The sequence below is a fragment of the Zootoca vivipara genome, chromosome 9 (genome assembly GCF_963506605.1).
Source record: "Zootoca vivipara chromosome 9, rZooViv1.1, whole genome shotgun sequence".
Classification (NCBI taxonomy): domain Eukaryota; kingdom Metazoa; phylum Chordata; class Lepidosauria; order Squamata; family Lacertidae; genus Zootoca; species Zootoca vivipara.
The window spans coordinates 71011090-71032586 of record NC_083284.1 but is presented as its reverse complement, the minus strand read 5'-3'; the positions used below and the strand labels follow the sequence as shown (position 1 = coordinate 71032586).

The window sequence follows — 21497 nt, the reverse complement described above, 5'->3', positions numbered from 1 at the left end:
TTAAGCAAGGAAGACATTTAACACGAGTCATTTGTGATATTTTACCTTTAATGGCCCTTTCCACTTTGACTTCAAGACAAACAGAGAAATAAAGCAAAGAGTGGAGGATGAGAAAAGGTTTTTGTGAGGTATGCAAACACAGTTGCCAACACACAGCAAAATAATAATAATCATAAAGAGAAAGAGATGCCTCTCCATTGACACAGAACCATTTAAGGTATCTTGTACCAGGACATTACCTTCATACAGAAAAGAGGTTAATTTCAGCCTCGGTCCAGTATACCCAAAGGAGCGTTTCCACCCCCCATCGTTCTGCCCGGACACTGAGGTTCAGCGCCGAGGGCCTTCTGGCGGTTTCCTCGCTGCGAGAAGCCAAGTTACAGGGAACCAGGCAGAGGGCCTTCTCGGTAGTGGCACCTGCCCTGTGGAACGCCCTCCCACCAGATGTCAAAGGAAAAAACAACTACCAGACTTTTAGAAGACATCTGAAGGCACCCCTGTTTAGGGAAGCTTTTAATATCTGAAGGACTATTGTATTTTAATATTTTATTGGAAGCCGTCCAGAGTGGCTGGGGAAACCAGCCAGATGGGCGGGGTATAAATAATAATATTATTATTATTACAGACCATGTTTGGAACTATGTTTTTGGCAGCAGAACCAGGTCTAGGAACATAAGCATCCAAACACCTTGAAAGCGTATTGTCCAAAACCATTTTGAAGTCTGTATTGTGATATTGGTTTCATAATTTTTTACCTGGCAATATATCACAAGTCATGATTGTGTGTGTGTGTGTGTTGCGCAAAAATGACGGTGTGGGAAAACCCGTGAAGCCAGCCAATGCCTCTTCATAGCTCCATCCTTATTTCAGACATTGTGATATATCAATATATGGTAACGTTTAGCTGGTGATAAATCGCAGTGTTGAAAACCAGATGTCGCCCAGCCCTAACTTTTCCTCCACCCACCCCAAAACTGCCATTATTGTTATTGTTCTTTGAATTTATATACCACCCTAAACCCAGAGGTTTCAGAGCGCTTTACCCAGTGCTTTTTTTCCTGTGGGGGCATGCAGGTGTTTGCATACGCCTAAACATTTTGTGAATCTCTGTACTTTTGTCCATATTCTTTTCCAGATTTGAACTATAAAATGGTGATTTTCTTGAGTCAAAATGAGAGTACCCCCAAAAAAATTTTTAGGGGAAAAAAAAGCACTGGGTTTAACCCAGGCACCCCCAAACTGCGGCCCTCCAGATGTTTTGGCCTACAACTCCCATGATCCCTAGCTAACAGGACCAGTGGTCGGAGATGATGGGAATTGTAGTCCAAAACATCTGGAGGGCCGAAGTTTTGGGATGCCTGGTTTAACCCATGATGTGACAGTCACACCTCCAGAATCCCATTGGGGGGGGGGAAGTGAGGAAAGGTTAAGCAGCCACACACTTTGACTAGAGGCCAAAGAGAACAACAATTACCAGACCTTTAGAAGGCATCTCAAGGCAGCCCTGTTTAGGGAAGCTTTTAATGTTTGATGGATTTCTGTATTTTAGAATTTCTGTTTTGTTGGAAGCCGCCCAGAGTGGCTGGGGAAACCCGGCCAGATGGGCGGGGTATAAATAATAAATTATTATTATTATTAAAAGTTTAATTTATTAAAATAAATAAATGGCCGCCTTGTGGATTTTTAATCCTAAGGGACTACATTACGAACACATAAAGAAATATTTCGAAGTGCATGCATGGGCTGCCATTCAACCAACTTGGGAGCCTGGGGAGCATGAAATGAGTTGATCCCTGCTGTACTGCAGAAGCATCCATCAGAACTTATGAAGTGGACAAATGGATTGGCAATGACAGTGGTCTCTTTACCTCCTGCCATGGTTAGGGCTCCATCGAGTGCAGGGCGCACCTCCTTTGCCAGCTGCTCTTGGACTCTTCTGCCAAGCAATGGCCCAACATCTGTTAGAAAAGGACACAGGGAGAAATAATCCGATCGAAATGGCTCCTTGATACAGTTGGGCATCACCAACATGGCATGCAAGGATTAAATGCTAGTGGACTGGACTAACACATTTTACACTGCATAGAGCTGGTGTCTTTTATATCCCCCCCCCTAAAAATCCAAGAATAAAAACTGGAAGCAGGAAGAGCGCTGTCCTTTGATTGCACTGGATTTAAAAGTTGCAGTGCTATTTGTAACCATGACACAATTTTGCAGTCGATAGATAGTTGAGTGCTGGGTGCCTTCGTATCGTCCTCATGCTTTTTGAGATAGAAATCATTGAAAAGCATTTCTTCCTCCTCTTTCTGAAGAGACCTCCTAAGCTAAAATGACCCACCTAGAATATGATAACTGCCAGTACATTAGGACTTTCAAGGAACAGTAGGTTGCAAAGGCAAATTTTCCTTTTAGTGTTATGTCCAAAAGAGCCTTTGCTCTAAAGAGAAACTATACAAACAGACCTCATATTATTGAAGCATGGCAGTTCAGTTGCTCATGGTCACCCTATTTTTAGGTTTGAGATCATGAAGATCAAAAGGAATAAAGACAGACACCTCCTCCCTGTCCTGAGGTCTTTGCCACCTTGAAATTTGGGGGAGATCTCATTTCTCCTCCGGCAACTGCATGTTCCACTTTAGGGAAGAATGTCTTTATTTGGAGAACCATTGTTTTATCCTGCAATGTGGATGCAAACTATGAGGCTCTTGTCCATGGTATATAACCCAAACTCCCTCCCTAAAGATGTTTACCTGGCATCAGTCAGAGTTAACCCGATTTCCCTGTGTGATTTTAATGGTTTTAAGAAAATCTCTTTACTAGTTTCTAGCAGTTTTTTGCTGCTTTTATCCCAACGGTTTTATTGTTGTTTATTTTAATAGGTGTTTTTTAACGCTTGCAAGTCACCTTGAAGATGCTCATATAAAATGGCAAAGGGTTTGCATTCTAAATTCTAATAAATGATAAAAAATACAGTAGCTAGTGGTTCTCTTCTGCTTGTTATCTAGCATGAAAAATATCCATGCATACACTCCATTCCAAGAGCTCAGGTATGACTTTCATGCTGTGCTAGAGAATTCCCCAAGGAACACACAGAGAATCCCTTCTTTAAAAAGCAGCTAAGAATGTACATTTCTAGCTGAACCTGAGCATGACTAGAGCAAAGCTATGCTAATGTTGTTTCATTATAATTGGTGGTATTCAATGTTAGTCATAGGCAGAACAGACTGACGGGAATCGATGGACTCAAGTCACTTTATGTCCAATTTGTTTTCAATGGGTTTACTCCAGGTAACTCAGCTGGACATTACCCAAATAATTTTTCTTGGTGTTTAACATAATCCACTTACAACCACAAGTTTGTTTCAGATCTTGGTAATAACTTAGGTTCATTTTGTTAACACATAAACCTGCTATTTAATACTTCAGTATTTCTTAGGAGAAGAAATAGTATTTCTTAGGAGAAGGGGACGTCAGAGGACGAGATGGTTGGACAGTGTTCTCGAAGCTACGAACATGAGTCTGACCAAACTGCGGGAGGCAGTGGAAGACAGGAGTGCCTGGCGTGCTCTGGTCCATGGGGTCACGAAGAGTCGGACACGACGAAACGACTAAACAACAACATTTCTTAGTTATTACAGTGGTACCTCGGTTTATGAACACAATTGGTTCCGGAAGTCTGTTCATAAACTGAAGCGTTCATAAACTGAAGCGAACTTTCCAATTGAAAGTAATGGAAAGTGAATTAATCCGTTCCAGATGGTCTGCGGAGTAAGCGTTCATAAACTGAAGCAAACTTTCCCATTGAAAGTAATGGAAAGTGGATTAATCCGTTCCAGATGGGTCCGCGGAGTACTTAAACTGAAGCGTTCATAAACTGAAGCATGGGTGTAATTGGTTCCGGAAGTCTGTTCATAAACTGAAGCGTTCATAAACTGAAGCAAACTTTCCCATTGAAAGTAATGGAAAATGAATTAATCCGTTCCAGATGGGTCCGCAGCGTTCATAAACCGAAAATTCATAAACCGAGGTGTTCATAAACCGAGGTTCCACTGTATAACTTGTACAGTCGAACCTCTACTTACCATCGCCTCTTCTTATGGTCGTTCCAAGTCGTGACCGCGGCAAACCCGGAAGTAACCGGCGGGTTTGCCGCCGTCCACGCATGCGCAGAAGCGGGCAATCGCTGCCCGTGCCTTCGCACAACGGTGCCTCTCCCAGCAACCTGTTTTGACCTCCAGGCGAACCTCTGGAATGGATTATGGTCGCAAATAGAGGTTCCACTGTATTTAGAATTTATACGATGTATTTTAGCTGTAATGCTTCCATATTTCATTCAGGGAGCTGAGACTGAGAGAACAGTGGTATCCCTAAGGAAAGTTTTATGTACTCCAATGAAATGCTGTTGATTATACTTACTATTAAGGTCAGAAAGTGCTTTCTTCTTGGTAGTGTCATACTGACTCACCAAATAGTCAATTTGCTGCAAGATAAAATGATTAATAGTTTAAATGTTACTCTTAAACATAAAGAAGAACACACCAATACATATAAGCAGCAAGCTCCTTCCTACACTTCATTCCATTTTGGGACAAGGTGTTCTCTAATGTATGTACTAATTAGACAGCCTTGATTATTCTGTTGAGTGGCTTTCTGAAAACCTGAAGAGGAGGGAAGAAATCAAGTACAACTATAGGTTTGGCTTCTATAAAAATGTTGTACCACAAAACAACCAGTCTGATCTTGGAAATGCATTGCGCAGTCAGGCGGAGTCCCCCAAAACCCTGGGCAGCCCCCGAGCGGAATAATGACACAAGACCACGTTTGATGGGATTAAAATTGGCCACAACTTTATTAAAATTCAGATGTAGGAAGACCTTGGCGCAGGCATTGGGCGTATATCCCTCCCAGCCCCCAGCCGGGGGTGGGGTAATTTTCAGGGTTGTCCAGCATGTGTGGGGGTTGGGCTAACTCTGGAGAACATATGTTCAAGCAGATAGCCCGCCCCCCCTCGATCACAGCTGCTGGAGGGGGAGGGCAATGGCAGCCTATGCATATGGTCAATGCCCCTCCCTTATGCCCCATTTACAGGAACCCTGTTACCGCCGCCGCAATGGGGTGGGGGGGTTACCGCCCCATGCCCCGCCCATTTATGCAAATGACTAAAGGATTCCGCCCAAGGCCTGCACCCGCCAAACTTGTGGCAAATTGCTACGGGAAAGGCGAAACCTGCCAATGCAGGGAAATTCCTTTCTGGCCCTTCAACAGCAGCCTTGTCGTAGCAGCGCCTGCGTGCGTGTATGCCTGTGGAATAAAATAACCTGTAATGCAATCATTAATTAATTTTTTATTTTTGGGGAGTGGAGGGTGGGAAAGCTCTGGAGCCATTGACTGCTTCCCAAGAATGTCTCCACTTCACTGTGTGCAAGGTAAGGCTACCTGTTCCTACCTGGCCCATCTCCCCGGCACGCCTCCCTGAGCTGGACTGGATGGCTAACTGCGTGGGTGGAGAACACCAGTATGCAGCCCCAGGTTACGCAGTGCCGGCTTCCAAACCTCCAGGGCTGCCTCAAGGATCCCAGGGGGCTGTGCGCGACTGCGCAAAATGCACCTCCCCTTTGTGTGGGGAACGGTCATTCTGCAATCTAAAACACATCCAAGAAAAACTGCTTTATGCAGTAAGCTTCAATTATCGATATAGTTCTATCCAACATATGTACACCACACCAAAACAAACTGTATTGGGTTTCCAGTTGCCAGGATCATGTACAATCTTTTAGAAAGGTAAATAAAAGCTTGATCTTTTTTCTGCATCTGGTGTTTGCTGGCAAAGATTCCCCTGGATTGTGCAGGGTGAACTCAACCCCTTTCATGATCCTGTGGACACCAGAAATGGTCCCAAGCTCTGTCTGAAGGAGGGTGGCCTCCATTCTGTGAAGGACTGGCCAGGCTCCCATCCTTATGTTGAAACGAAGTGGTACACCTGTTGGCTTGGGGTTGTTGTCAGTGTGTTCAGCAGCATCAGGAGGGTGAAGCCAACCCACACATTCCCTCGGGCCCTTTTGCGAGCTGTAAATAAGGTTTGTTCTTCCACAGGGAGCTCACAGCTTGCCTGGTGTGAGACAAACTGGGAACCCAGGTTCAGACAGAACACTAAGGCAAACCATGACTTGGCTCACAAAAGAGCACCAGCAGCAGAACCAGGAGGAGGAGAAAAACAGTTGGCTTGGGGTGTTACTTGCAAACTGACTCACAATGGCTTGGGTTCTACCATACCATGAGCACAAGCCATTGTTTGATATAATGTCCGAAATCTGCAATTTTGATCTGTGCATTACTGCTGTGCCCACTTTCTTTCTTACTTGCTGTAACAAAAAAAGGTATTACTTTACCCCAGGTGTCTCATTCAGGAAAATCCTCAGGTCTTTGAAATTACTGTTCACCAGCTTCCTTGCTCCTCTGACTTGACTTGTGAGGTGCTGGTTAGCAGCATAAGCAAAAAGCACACCAATACTATGTGTAAAAGGGGAGGGAAAGCGAAGATTTTACTTTACTGTTTGCCAAACAGATCTTAATCTAGTTTCAAGTCAGAGTAAAACTATTAACAATCTACAAAAAGAACAACATCTGATGAAGAACATAAAAATGCATAGCCTACTCTAACTTCCAAGACACAATCCATTATTAACTATTATGTGGTGTCAGAGAAGTAACTGAGAAAGAGCTAACTGGACATTCGTGCCAATTATTTAACCAGAATAGTTTTAACTTCAACCTTTCCGACATATGTGTATATTTCCAGTTCCCAAGAATTCATAGGCTAAAGCAGGCTTCCCCAACCTTGCCCTCCAGATGTTTTGAGACTACAATTCCCACCACCCCTGACCACTGGTCCTGCTAGCTAGGGATCATGGGAGTTGTAGGCCAAAAACATCTGGAGGGCCAAGGTTGAGGAAGCTTGGGCTGAAGACTAGCAAACTAAAAGAGGATGTTAAGACAACTGGGAAGTTGCCATGATTCTCATAACAACCCTCATTGTGCTAAGTCAACATGAACTGTCACTTCTCAATATCACAACATGGGCTCAACATGCACATATCCAGATTTATTTAACAAGATTTTGCAAAATTGTTTTCCATGATGTCTTTTGTCACAATCTGGGCACACACTAAAGCATTCACTCAAATGGAAAGCTTGAGAGCTATACATAAACAGCAACAAAATTAGAGGAAAATGTTCAACTATTGGCTATCCGTAATAAGTAAGCTTATTTTTTTTTAAGGACATAGGGACTTATAATATGGACTTGTAGTGGTCCACAAATTCAGTTTAATAATTCCTTTGTAAGCCCTCAAGGTACAGAACAGCAGAGAAGCCTGTGCCCTTAGGCCAACTCAACCCATTCATTTTTAATCATGACGATTCTTCCCATCTTCAGGTGAGAGGAAAAATTGTGTCCATAGGTCAAGGGGTACAAGAAATGAACAGAAATGACCCCTTTCTCTGATATAGCCTGGCAGGATGGGAATGAAGACATGTCTTACGTTCTGATCTAGAGTTGCAAGAAGAAGTCACCTCTGGAAAAAGCCTTGGCATAATTTCATAGCTTCTCATATGTACTTTGAATCTAACAGGGTACAACTTGCTATGAACTAAAGCCCACGGATGGGCCCAGGGTTTTATTTTATTTTAAGCTGTCCAATTGGCTTGCGTGGCATCAGCTGCTTAGCCCTGCCCCACAGTGTTTCATGTAACTTCCTATCCCAGGCATCCCCAAACTGTGGCCCTCCAGATGTTTTGGCCTACAACTCCCATGATCCCTAGTTAACAGGACCAGTGGTTGGGGAAGGTGGGAATTGTAGTCCAAAACATCTGGAGGGCCGAAGTTTGGGGATGCCTGTCCTATCCCATTTGTGGGCTTCTAGTGGCTGGAAATGATGGTGAAATAGACAGACTTTGGTATGATTCAGCAAAGACTCTTATGTGGGGCTTTTGCTCTGCAGATGCCAATATCGCAAGATGATTTGGCAGAAGGCAGAGACTTGGGCACAGAACTGGACACCTACAAGGGTAAGCAATGCTTTCCCGTTTCCCTGCCTGTACAGTCTGTACTGGGTGTTATTATCTATTCTTGGCTGCCTGTAAAAAGGAAAACATTTCACAATGGACAGTCAGATGAAAAGTGTATTTCCAATTCACATGGCTAGAATTACAGTAACAACTATGTTCTTTGGAGGCTATTGTTTCGGTCTTTCTGCTCACACTACAAAAAGGTCAGTAGCTCAATGCACCATGAAGGTTTTCTGTTTGCAAAACTTTGATAATTTCTCATTTTGAGCCTCTCCAACAGAGTGGGAAAAACACTTTACAAAAAAAGAGGAAAACCAGTCACCCCACTGATCACATTTGTGAAGACTATTAAACCGAGTTCTCCTTCATGTTTAGTGATATGAAAAACAAACTTTGGCTTAACGTTCTTTAATAAAGCGATGGCCAGAGACCTTGGTTTCCCAGAAATGAGGAGAGTATGCTACTCAATCACACTTTGAGAAGCCAACTGGCCCATGCACAAGCACAAGATTTCTTTAAATATATAAAATGTTTCCCTATACAGTACATGTTCAGCAAAGAGGTGGGTGCCAATTACTTGGGGGGTGGGGAGACAGAAATCCTGCCTCTGCCGCAAATCAGCACAAGTGCAGGATTCAGAAGGAAAGATATACCCAGAAGCCTCTTTTCGGGCAACAATTGCCCTCGCGGAAGGGGAACCAAAGATTTTAGATATGCCTGCTTAATGTTCAAGGGTTCTGGTTTCCTCCCTTCCACCAGAAGCCAAAGGCTCCTACATGAGTGTTTACTCACTCAAAGACAGCAGGCTATGGGGCTACAATTGGAAAGACCCCCTTTCCATAGGTCCATGCAACCACAAATGTACCATTTATTCTCTTCCATACAAGGTAATGGAAATCGCTTGCTTCTTTTAGGTGAAAACAAAGAGCTACAACTAGACAAAACGTTGAGGATTGTGTGCATATACATGCATAACTCTTGATATCTGTTTCCAAAACTCTGGTGAACAAAAGGACAAGAACAGAGGACATTTTAGGAATATTCCCGAATGTAGTTCTGGACAGAGGTCCAAGAAAACAACAATTACCAGACCTTTAGAAGGCATCTCAAGGCCTGTTTAGGGAAGCTTTTAATGTTTGATTTCTGTATTTTAATGTTTTGTTGGAAGCCGCCCAGAGTGGCTGGGGGAACCCGGCCAGATGGGCGGGGTATAAACAATAAATTATTATTATTATTATTATCATTATTAATGGAAATCAGTTGTGTTTAAGAGACAAAATGAGCAGAGCTGCTCATTCCGGTTAGAGGCAGCCAGGCTGCCCTTGGTTCTTATTGGACTGGCTGAGAAATGAGTCAAGACCATTACCCCAAAACTGGTAAACAGTTTGGTTCATCACAAAAAGTCCAGCACCGAACAGGATGCTAGGTGAACCAACAGAATATGGCCTGTGGACCACAATCTACTTTCTGCCCATATGACTCAAGGTGACTGCAAGTTCAAACCAGGGTTTAATTCTGGAATCCTGAGTCAGCTCCATCAACCCTAAAGCACTTTATATTCCTAATCTTCCACTATATATGCCCACACTTAGGAAACATGTTTTGTTATGTTAGAGAGTACAGTCTAGTCATGAAGGGGCCAGGGGTTCTGACCGCTTCTAGCTCATAAGGAAAAAGCAGGATCAAATTTTGCATTACCCATCCTCAGCAACAAAACGGGTACATTCAGAGTGAAAATGGAAGCAGCCATACAAAATTAAAAATGACGCAGGTATGATACATTGATTTTGCAGTGGAAAAGCTAGCACAGGCAGTTCTTATTTAAAAAATGGCAAAAGCCTTGCGTACTCAGTTCCAGAACAATAATCACAGAGAGAAGCTGAACGATCAGCAGTCTCACATGATGTTCTTCTCTTCTGTATTGTACCACTCTAGGCTGTACCTGGGGGACTGACTGAATTACCATCTCCTCACATTCAAATCCTACATAAACAACATTAGCTATCCTAGAACCTTTTCCTCGGCATGCTAGTTTTGCTATTGCAGAGTGGGAATGTATTAAAAAGATAGATTTGAGGGGGACCCCACTAAACCCTGGAAATTAATAAATTGTAGGATTTTGATTAATTAGGATATGGGTGAAAGTTCAAGCTCTAAAGCTGTGTCAGACAAGGAATCCCAGGGCTGACTTATGCAAACCAGCCTGGCTGGCCTACTCAAGAGCAAATCTCTTAACATGACAAAAGGTGTTGATGGGCCATCTGAGAGGAATCCTCTGGCTTGGGGAGACTGATGGGGCGAGGGTAACTGGGTGTGAGGTGACAGGAGAGGGGAGTCTTTCAGTAAGGTATTCTGGGAAGAAGAAAGAATGGGATCCATCTTGGGCAGGCTGGCTGAAGGCTGGCTGGGACTCCAAGATGGCTTGGACTCCAGGGCATACCTGCCAAGTTCCTGCTGGAAAAATAAGGGATCGGCAGACCGGACGTAGCGCTGCCGCCATTTTGGAACTGGGTAGAGCAGCACCGGAAGTCACTTCTGAGCATGCTCTGCCCAGTTCCAAAATGGCCGCTGCGCCGGAAGTCGCGCTGCGGCCATTTTGGAACTGGGCAGAGCAGCATCGGAAGTCGCTTCTGAGCATGCTCCGCCCAGTTCCAAAATGACCGCCGTGCCAGAAATCGCTTCTGCGCATGTCCAGAGACTCCAGACATGCGCAGAAGGAGCCGCCACCGGCCGGTAAGTAAACCGGGGGGGGGAAATAAATAAATCTGTTTTTCCAGCTGGGAACGGCTGGAAAAACGGGGGTTTCCCGGGGAATACGGGAGACTTGGAAGCTATGCTCCAGGGCTTCACTGTTGTGGGAGACAAGCTCCTTTTGAAATGAGCTTGCTGTAATACCTGGACTCCCTCCATCCAGACTGAAGGTGTAAATAAGTGAATAAACCATATTTCTTAAAGCTATGAAAGTTTATGCCGCGTCTCAATTCTCCAAAGGAACACAGACCCTGGGTGAGTACCTGGAACCCCCTGGAATCTGGCAGAGAGTGGGGGGTGGCACCCAACTTTTGTAAGAATATTCTATATCCTAAACTATCCTTAGTACAAAGTGGTACATTCTGACAAGTACAAAGTGGTACATTCTCAATACATCCGAAGCGCCGGCTGATCACGTAGCTTGGCTGCAAATCTTTCAGTCTAGTTATGCAGTTAAGCCTGTGGGCATCAAACAGAGTGGCTCTCTTTTAACTAGTGACTTTTATCTTCCTTAAACTTGTGCACATTATTCCCAGCCTTATAAAAAACCCCGTAAATGATAAACCAGACTTAACCCACCTTGCTTACATGGCAAAGCAAAATTCACACGGTGAGCAGCTTGGCTATACTTGCCTGATTATTAAAGCAGCAACGAAAAGTACTGTAGCAAAGCAGCCCCTCTGACAGTCAGCATTTTTCTTCTGTCTTTGGTGCAGCTCCCCGCCACAGTTGTCACAGCAACGACACATGCAGAAGCAAAGCCCCACTAGAGGCAGCAATAGAAGAAACAGCACTCCCAGAGCAGCAGAGACTATAAACCCGATTTCATAGTAAACTGCCTGCAATGCGGACGGAAACAATAGCGAGAGCAGATATATTATAACTGAGATTCACATGGAAGACATAGTTTCCAAACCAAACTCAAAGACTACATGCTGGAGGAAACGTATTGCGCGGTGAAAGGGGCTGAAGGGTGCCTTGATTAACTAAGTCAGCACACTGGATGGAAGTACAACTTTTGCCCAGTTGGAGAGGCACCGTGCAGAATTGATCCGGCTTTCTCAGCTAAAGGAACCGACAGCACCCCAAGGGATGAATCATGCACATTCCCCGATGCCGCCCACGCTACAGAGGAGAGGGGCGGGAAAACTCTAGCAGTATAGTCCCATCCTTGAGCTCCAACTGTACAAACTGGAACGCGGGGTACTAGAAAATTATTAACTAGGATATCCTGGAGTTGCAAAGAAGAATCCTGGCCATTGTTCTGGAAAATGATAAAAACAATACATTTGTTAGTCCAAGAAAGAAGCGAGCTGGCAGCTCTAATTTGGAGGCGAGGAAGGACACCCAGGCAGTATGGCTAAGTGGTCGTCCCCCCCTCCCGAAATACACTTTGAAAAGTCGCCTGTGTTAGGAGTTCTTGTAGTGCACACTGTAGTGCTGCAAAAAGGGACAAAGTCTGGAAATTCCTACATTAAACCAACAGTTCTCAGAGGGAGTCATGCCTAAAGGCTTTCTATGGTAGACTGATACAAGACTACCGTATTTTTCCATTCATAAGATGCCCCCATGTATAAGACACCTCCTATGTTGGGGGACTCAGATTTAAGAAAATGGGGCAGATGGCCCCTTGTATAAGATGCCCCCCTAATTTTTGACATTATTTTTAGGGGGGGGGGACAATAGTCTTATACATGGAAAAATACTGCACTAAAAAAAGAGATAGATAAGATATCTTTATTGTCATTGTCCCCTTGCGGGAACAACGAAATTACTCAGTTGCTACGTCCACTCAGATAAAGCATTCCGCATAATCCAAAATTACAAAACCTAATTAAAAACAGTAAATATAATACAAAATAACAAGTAAAATAAGATGACTTCAAAGTCCAGACTTTCCATTTAAGGCCTGAGTTTTGCAAGTTTTTAAACAGAGGTTGGATGGTCATCTGCCATGGGTGCTTTAGCTGAGATTCCTACATTGCAGGGGGTTGGACTAGATCAGGCACCCCCAAACTGCGGCCCTCCGGATGTTTTGGCCTACAACTCCCATGATCCCTAGCTAACAGGACCAGTGGTTGGGGAAGATGGGAATTGTAGTCCAAAACATCTGGAGGGCCGAAGTTTGGGGATGCCTGGACTAGATGATGCTTGGGTGCCTTTCAACTCTACTCAAGTTAACACAACTTCTCTTATTTCACCTAATTTATTCTGCTTCCACTAGTTGTAGGAAGACACACTGCGGCACCATCCTTGGCCACTGGAGACCCTGGTCAGCAACCCTCCCAGGTTATGAGGACCAATGCAAGACATAGGGCTGCTTTATTTCATACTTGTGGACATTCCCTTGCTCCTTCAAGCCTGTTTTCTCTGAAGCAACCCCACATGCACACATGTGATTGAGGAGTTAATTAGCAAAATGTTAAGGGTAAATTAGCTCCAGAAAGGAAAAGCGCTACAGAGCAGAACTGCACACTGAAACCACTCTGAAATCATAATTGCAATAATGTAGTTCAACATAAACTTAAGCCAGCATGGGTGTTGCTACCTCTGCAGTTTCCCCCCACATCAGTTCAGGTGTAAATGGATCCACCCACACGGCTCGTTCTTTGGCATTTACCTTACCACTGCTTATGTGGTGTGTAAATACAGGATCCAGATCAGCACTTTTAGAAATACCTAAAACAGCATGAAAGCAACTGTCGAGGTAGCAAGAGCCACACTAGTACAGCTCAGCTGTGCGTGAAGGGATTTCAAGTAAGAGACAGAAATAGGAACTCAAGAGTACTGCAGTTTAAGCACTAGGAATGGAAATATCCCTGGATGCCTTGAAGCCAAGCACTGGTGTGCACTTCTTGCACACATAAATAAGAATGCCTGGGAAGAACTTGGGGTTCACAGAAGAAACTCATCTTAAGGTCAGAAGAGAATAAACTTCACACGATGCAATTAGCTGGGGGAATTTGCAACTGGAAGATGTGCTCTGACCTCTGCCTTAGGTAGCTTTACAAAAGGGGCTAGACATTGTTTGCTGTCAGCCATGACAGCACTATACAATTTGTGGGATAACCAGCCTCTTACAACCAACATGGTTGTGTCTAAATAATGCATGAAGGAGCTCATACCATAGAGTAAGCTGTCCTGCCCGGTTTAATGAGGTCACTTCCCCTGGCCTTGGGAGGAAATGGGCAATCAGACCTATTTTTCCAACCTTCAGTCTACCTGACCAGCTCAGCATGTGAGGAGGTCTGAGCTGGTTGCTCCAAGCTCACACTGCATGGCTCTCACAAGCCACTCTTGAGTTCCTATACCAATAATTTAGGAATTTTCACCAATCTAACTAAACCTAGTTTTACTGCCTGTGCAACGTTTTGAAGCATGTGAATCTGACCTTTGGAGAGGGAAGCTTTGGAACTCACTTTAAAGGGCCTATATTTTCACACTTTGCTGAATACTTTTCCTGAATTCTCCTTTTTATATACCTATTCTCCTGAATTCTTCTTTTTATATACCTATTTTTCCTTGAACGAAACAAAATTTGGGACCAAACAAAATTCAGGGGGAAGCCAGTGCCTTCATATGCTACTTGTAGACTTTGTGGAAGCATCTGGCTGGTCACAGCTGAAAACCTTGAAGCTGGTCTAGACCATGGATAGGCAAACTAAGACCCAGGAGCCGGAGCCGGCCCAATCACCTTCTCTATTCGGCCCATGGATGGTCCAGGAATCAGTGCATTTTTACATGAGTAGAATGTGTGCTTTTATTTAAAATGCATCTCTGGGTTATTTGTGGGGCATAGGAATTCATTCATGTATATTTTTCAAAATATAGTCTGGCCCCCTGCTGAAAAAGTTTGCTGACCTCTGGTCTAGACAAACCTTTGATCCAGCAGGAGACCTGCATGTTCTGAAGACCGTTCCTTGATTGTACCTTTTTTGATGCTAGCTGGGCACTGCATTTTTTTGTCTCTCGTGACCATTCTGTTTATTGCTTTAATTTACCAACTTGGGAAATATTTTTGTTTTGTAGATTATGTGGCTTCTCTCCCACTGCTATTACACATTTGTGAGTGCCAGCCTATTACAAGCACAGAGGGAGAAGAGCAGTCGGACACCTTCCTCCAGGGCTCGTTGCAAGCCAGTTTCTCACCAGCTATATTCCCTCATGCTCCAGTTGTACTCTCAATGAATCTGCTTCAGATTCCCCCATTTCCTCAATGAAAATAGCTCTAAGTGAAAACAATTGCAACACATGGCCATTTATACCAGTGACCTAATTACAGTTACAAGGAGAGTTAAGAATTTTTGTTAGATAATGGGAAATGGGAATGTTAGGTTCCTTTTGAAAACCACAACAAAATATATTAACTAACTAAATTTACAATTCTGAAAATACTCCAACTAAAATGTTAGAACCCATGATCAGAAGAGGTTACATGTTAGTTAAGATAGGCTTGCCAGACATCTGGAAAATTCCTGACATGTCCTGGTTTTCGGATCTAAAAATGGTGTCGGGGGGGAATTTTGCCGAATTGGTGAAATGTCTGGGAAAACCCGGATATGTGTCAACGCGATGGAAAAAGCAGCGGAAACAGCTCAAAAAGCTGAAAATCACTATTAGGGGGCGTAGGTTTCCCCTCAAAAGCTCAACAATTTGGGTTTGTTCTCCCAAAATTTTGGTGGTCTCCTAGAAAAAGCTCAACAACTGCGGGTGTCAGGAATTTTACTTTTTGAAATATGGCAACCCTAGTTGAGAATATATATATATTTCCAAACAAAGTGTGCATCAGAAACAATAAGAGGTTTTACCTGAAGGGTCAGGACAACATTTTCTGGCTGTGGAAGTCAAGGCAGATGGAAAATGTATATGATGCAGAGGCAGCATGCATAAAAAGAATGCAGATGAGCAATGAATTAAGCACCCAAAGATAATGTTTATGATGCCCATCAAAGTAAATAAAAATAAAAATGCACAAGGGCAGTAAGCGATTTAGCACATCAGGTATTCACACACAAAACCATGATGCAGTGTGGGTCCAGAGGCATCTTGCCAATTTTGCAAAATCAAATGCTTTAGGATTTTCATGGCTTTTACTTATTTGTATTCAATTTGTGTACTGTTAACACTTGCCAGAATAAAGAGGGCCAGTTGCAGAACAGCTTGCATTTTCTTCCCAATTGACTTGAACACTACAGAAAAACTACAGTAGTAGCTCGCAAGATGAATGCCCTGCAAGACGAATTTTTCGCAAGACAAATGCATCTTGCGATCTGATGGTGACTCGCAAGACGAATTCGTTTTGCGAAAAATTCATCTTGCGAATCGCAGTTTCCCATAGGAATGCATTGAAATTTAATTAATGCGTTCCTATGGGCAAAAAAAGAAATTTCAATGCATTCCTATGGGAAACCGCGATTCGCAAGACGAATTTTTTGCAAAATGAATTGACTCGCGGAACGAATTAAATTTGTCTTGTGAGGCATCACTGTAATTTCTATTACTGTTTGGATTACTGCCTTCCATCATAAAAGTGGTGGAATTTATTTATTTTAACACCCTGAAGAACATTACACTTAAGTCTGTAATCCTAACCCCATTTATCTGGGAGCAAGTCCCACTGAATTCAACAGGACTTGCTTCTGAATAGACATGGTTACGTAAGACGTGTTGTTTACCACGTTCAAAACTGCACAACCATATCTAGGGAATTGAGTTCCCTGTGGTATTTAATCCAAGCAGCTGGGCAAATGGAGCAGAAAAATGCTGTTTGCCTCAAACCAGGGAAGGAATCACCTTGCATGAGGAGAGGTGTTAAGTAGGAGGAAGAGTCAGAATTTGAAATGAGGGTGATGTTCGGCTGTGCAAGCAGCATGGCGCCTACACAAGAGCACATGTGCACACGTCTTGATGTTCCCAACATGTTCTGAGAAAGTCACTCTTTATCAAGGGCATCTTTTGTGTTTGACCCTATTGTCTGGCTTGGGGCAATCTCCCCCTTCCCTTCCCAGTTGTTGTGGTGGTAGCGATGATGGCACAAAGGGCAATTTGTCCCCTTTTATCTCTGGAATAGTGCATCAGGGCACAAAGCCTGGACACCAGGCGAGATGTTGCTCTCCCGTGGTTCCTTGAGTTTTAAACTGCACAGCACTGATACCCAGGGCATCAGGAAAAAAGAAAAGGGAGGAGCAAAGGGACAAGCTTTCCTCTTCTATTTGTTTATCCAAGTTAGGAAGAATTCAATGACTTCACAAGCTCACTTATCATTTAATGCAGGCTTTTACAAATTTCTGAAGTCTGTATCAAGCCTGGGCTTGGGAAAACTTTCAATAATGGTTTCTTTTCCACAAAGCACATCCACACAGGACACAAGAAGAAGAGAAGAAGAGGAGTTTGGATTTGATATCCCGCTTTATCACTACCCGAAAGAGTCTCAAAGCAGCTAACATTCTCCTTTCCCTTCCTCCTCCACAACAAACACTCTGTGAGGTGAGTGAGGCTGAGAGACTTCAGAGAAGTGTGACTAGCCCAAGGCCACCCAGCAGCTGCATGTGGAGGAGCGGAGACGCGAACCCGGTTCCCCAGATTACGAGTCTACCGCTCTTAACCACTACACCACACTGGCTCACAGCCATCACAAGTATATTATAGCTATTTGCAGTAGCATACACTGCAATGGGACAGAGGTTCTTACCTGACTTTCCAGCAGGTGAACTACTGCTGCTTACTGGGAGCGGCAGGGGCAAGCCAGTGGGTCAGCATGGTGCAAACACAGCAGCAGGGCCAATCTGGTGCTCCTGGTGGCATGTTTATACTGCGTCAGCCTGCCCACCACCTTGTGTCTCTTGGTAAGCAGCAGCAACTCATTTGCCCGGGGGTCAGATAAGCCTCTCTGTCCCACTGCACTGCTTGCTGCTGGCCAGCTGCACAAACCCCAACACCATTTGAGCAAAGAGTTCATCAGGAGATAGTCTGTCAAAAGAAGGAGAACTCTAGGTCTGCCCTAAGTCCGGACACTACCAGGATTTCAAAGGTGGAATTGACGCCCAGGGGGGGTTTCCAAAAGGCGGTGCTTTGTCCTGGATCTTAGGCAAGTCAATTGAAAATTCACATTTTTTTGTATTTTTTTTAAAAAAATCTCCTGCTTTATACTTTTTTTTAAAAAAGACGGCAACCCTAAGAAATCACAACTATTACTATTTCCTATAAAACATTTGAAAAGGAGCCCATGATTTACTGACTCAAACACTGATGGTTAAAAACACCTGAATGATGCTGTGATTGATACAACCAGCATTATTAAGTACATCAAGTGATTTTCTCTCTTTGTTTTGCATGACGCAATTCGAGTTTCCTTCTTTCCAAATTAACACACAAAAAAGAGCCCTCAAAGGTTTGCAAGCTGCAGCCACTCCTCATGACCATGCCTTTCTGCAGTCATAATTACTATGTTCTGATTAGTCAGAATGGGTGAATATATCCACAGCTCTGGGCTTCCAAAATTACAGAAGAAGAAGAAGAAGAAGAAGAAGAAGAAGAAGAAGAAGAAGAAGAAGAAGAAGAAGAAGAAGAAGAAGAAGAGTTTGGATTTGATATCCCGCTTTATCACTACCCGAAGGAGTCTCAAAGCAGCTAACAATCTCCTTTCTCTTCCCCCACCCCCACAACAGACATCCTGTGAGGTGAGTGGGGCTGAGAGACTTCAGAGAAGTGTGATTAGCCCAAGGTAACCCAGCAGCTGCATGTGGAGGAGCGGAGATACGAACCCGGTTCCCCAGATTAGGAGTCTACCGCTCTTAACCACTACACCACACTGGCTCTCTACAGGTAGTTTTCCACCTGAAACAAGCATTTAAATGCTCTTTGAAAAGTTAAAAGGACTGGTTCAGTTCAGAAGTCACTGTGCCAATCAAAAAAACCATAGTTTGGCAATTAGAACCATCTCTGTGTGCACCTCCCCTCCCTACCGCCCTGTGAGATAACCATAGTTTGCTGCGAAGGCAAAATTGAACAAACAATGGTTTGCTAGCTAAAGACTGTCTACAAACTAGAAACTGAAGGAGGTGCATAAACCCACAGCACTTATTCCAATCACCAAGTTAGAATCAACTAATCTTTTAAATAAATCACACCAGTGGGTTTTCATCTTCAGGGAACACTTTTTTGCAATCTTCCATTCCAATCCTGAATATTGCAAAGGATGGAGGGACAGGTTTTAGAGTGCACAGCCATCACCCTTCATGAACTGAGCATGGACTCAGGAACGCACCCAGTAGCCAGCAATCGCAGGAAAAGATTGAAGGTTAGTGAGCAAGCTGTCTTTCAAAGACAGTCGTCTACCCTTCCTGAATGTATAATTAAGAAACACAGTTTGAAACCCATTCAGTGAAGTTTATCCTATCTTTCCCTGTGCCTATGGCACACACCTCTCCCCCCCCTACTTGGAATATGCTCCCTGAAAAAGAGTGGTTGTTTTAAAATGGGAAGTGCAATGTGTAGTGTGTGTCTTCTGGAGCTGATAATGCAATGGGGAACAATATAGGGACCAATATCAGATGCTTAATAATATCCAGTCTCCAGAATTGGAAGACATGGGCTGCATAAAAAAAATCTATGCTACGAAGGGAAATACTAACGTGTTCATATATTTCAGTTTGCCTAAAAATATTTACTCATCAGTATCTTAATCAGCAATTCGGATGAAATGTCATTAAAAAAAAAGCCCTATGCAAAGGAAGCAAAAGTTTCTATTTACACCGATCAAAAATATCCCCCAATCTTCTTGGAAAATATTTGATGCGGAAGCTAAGCAAAATGAAACATTTGTGAAACCTTATCATGCAGTTTTGACACACTTGCATCTGGAAACTTACTATTTAAAAGATAAACAAGAAGCAGATATGGGCAAGTTAACATACTGTGCTCTTCTGTTGTTGTTGTTGTTGTTGTTGTTGTTGTTGTTGTTGTTGTTGTTTTAAAAGAATCAGCTCCACAAATACAGACACACAGTCATATGCAAACCATAATAAATACACGTGAAAGAGTTACCTTTTGATAATCACCAGCGGTTTTGCCAAACGATTGCTGTGCTAGTTTTTTGATAAGATCTGAAAAAAGCAAGAACACTTCCAAATTTTAGAGAATAAACTCATCATTTTTTTGTAAATTTAAAAACCATTCACACAAAATATGCTGATCAAATATCGTTGGTGGTTATTGATAAAATACAAGAGTCTCTGTTTACATATGCAGTTGTTTTACACTTGGAGGGAAATACATTTTGCTAAAATGTTTAGAGGTCAAAGCTAAGCACTTTATGGGACATGTTACCCAGCCTTTATCAGTTTGACTTGGTCGAAATTTGGGAGGAGGTCTTTCTAGAGAAAGAAACTTCCTATTTACAGCAGAAAAGGCTACAGTGCTAGAGTGGACTGTAGCACTCAGACCATAGAGGTGTGTGTTGTATTTATGAAATATATAGATAGGCATTATTTATTATTTATTTATTCCATTTAAAGGCTAAGCTAAGAGACAGTGACTGGCCCAAGGTGCGCACACACATACACTGGAAGAAAGAATTAAAATATCACGGAGATAAGCTGTGGCTCAACTCACTCCCTGCTATGCCAGTTTCTATTGGCAGGGAGGCCTTTTGTTTCTTGGAGAGCATTCAAAAAGATGATAAGCTCCTGACATCTAGAATGGTACAATCTGTTTTATCACTTCACTTCAGGATTTTACCAGCTCATTTTGTCACATATGTAGACCAGGTCTAAGTGACTAGAAGCAGGCTAACCTGAAGAATCGACTAAGTTCATACCCATCACAACTGATCCAAAAGCAACCCCTACAGTTTGGCTAGTACAAAGATTCAGCCCAACTTTTATTGTTGTTGGTGGCGTTAAGAGCTCTTTAGCTATTGCAAGCACAATTTTTTGAATTTGCTAATAAACAGTGTTAACTGTTAGCATGGCAACTCAAAAAAGAAAGGAAGAATAGGACAATAAATAATATTGCCCCAAGGTAGAAGCCAATACCAACTACTTGACTGGGTGATAATGATAGAAGCTAGATAATATACATGTAGCAGAATGAGGTGGAAAAAACCCTTTGGACTGAGCTGGAATGTGTAGAAGACTACATTTCTGAATGGTTGTAAACATGAAAAAGACTCTCTGAAATAACTATCTCATCAGAGAGAGAAATGCTTAAAATGTCTCCCTGTTAAGCTACTTTTCTCCTAGCAGGGTGTTTATACAGAGAGTATTATAACCCTCCACCTGCAATCTACTTACTATCTCATTCTGCTATATGCACAAACCAGGTCAGAACCAGATCAAACCAGGTCTGTCGGAAAAACTGGAAACCAAAAATGGCTTTATTGTGAGGACGATGACATCATATATTTACTAAATTACTTTTGCACTATGCCACAGCAGATGCAGGAGCTTGTTTTGAAAGACTAATAATCCAAGGCTTTGACACAGCACATGTCTTATAACAGAGGTTAAAGGGGATTTATCTTCTAAAGCTTACTGGAAGGACTAATTACATTAATTCTTTACTCAGTTGCTTTCCTGGTATCCTTGCGTTTTCAAGGATGCCATCTGCCCGATCAGATACATTATTCTTTTTGAATACATATATGCATACGTGTGTGTGAATCTCTTTGATAAAGTGCT

General features: G+C 43.0%; 1 protein-coding gene across 9 annotated transcripts in view; it reads right to left on the bottom strand.

Moving 5' to 3' along the window:
- Positions 1-21497, bottom strand: part of PROM1 (prominin 1) — a 99081-nt gene that overhangs the window by 42034 nt on the left and 35550 nt on the right. For 5 of the 9 annotated variants that reach the window (XR_009558185.1, XM_035112683.2, XM_060278987.1 and 2 more), the window contains 6 exons: positions 19864-19922; positions 15627-15653; positions 11452-11657; positions 6390-6510; positions 4417-4480; positions 1869-1958 (listed from right to left, as the gene is read on the bottom strand). Coding sequence is in view for 8 of the 9 variants with exons in the window: in XM_035112683.2 (XP_034968574.2) it covers positions 1869-1958; positions 4417-4480; positions 6390-6510; positions 11452-11657; positions 15627-15653; positions 19864-19922 (567 nt within the window). In the remaining variant the exon portion in view is untranslated. Of the gene's footprint in view, positions 1-1868; positions 1959-4416; positions 4481-6389; positions 6511-11451; positions 11658-15626; positions 15654-19688; positions 19763-19863; positions 19923-21497 lie in introns of those variants that run through there. The other 4 variants (XM_035112685.2, XM_035112687.2, XM_035112692.2 and 1 more) reach the window with 2 other exon arrangements.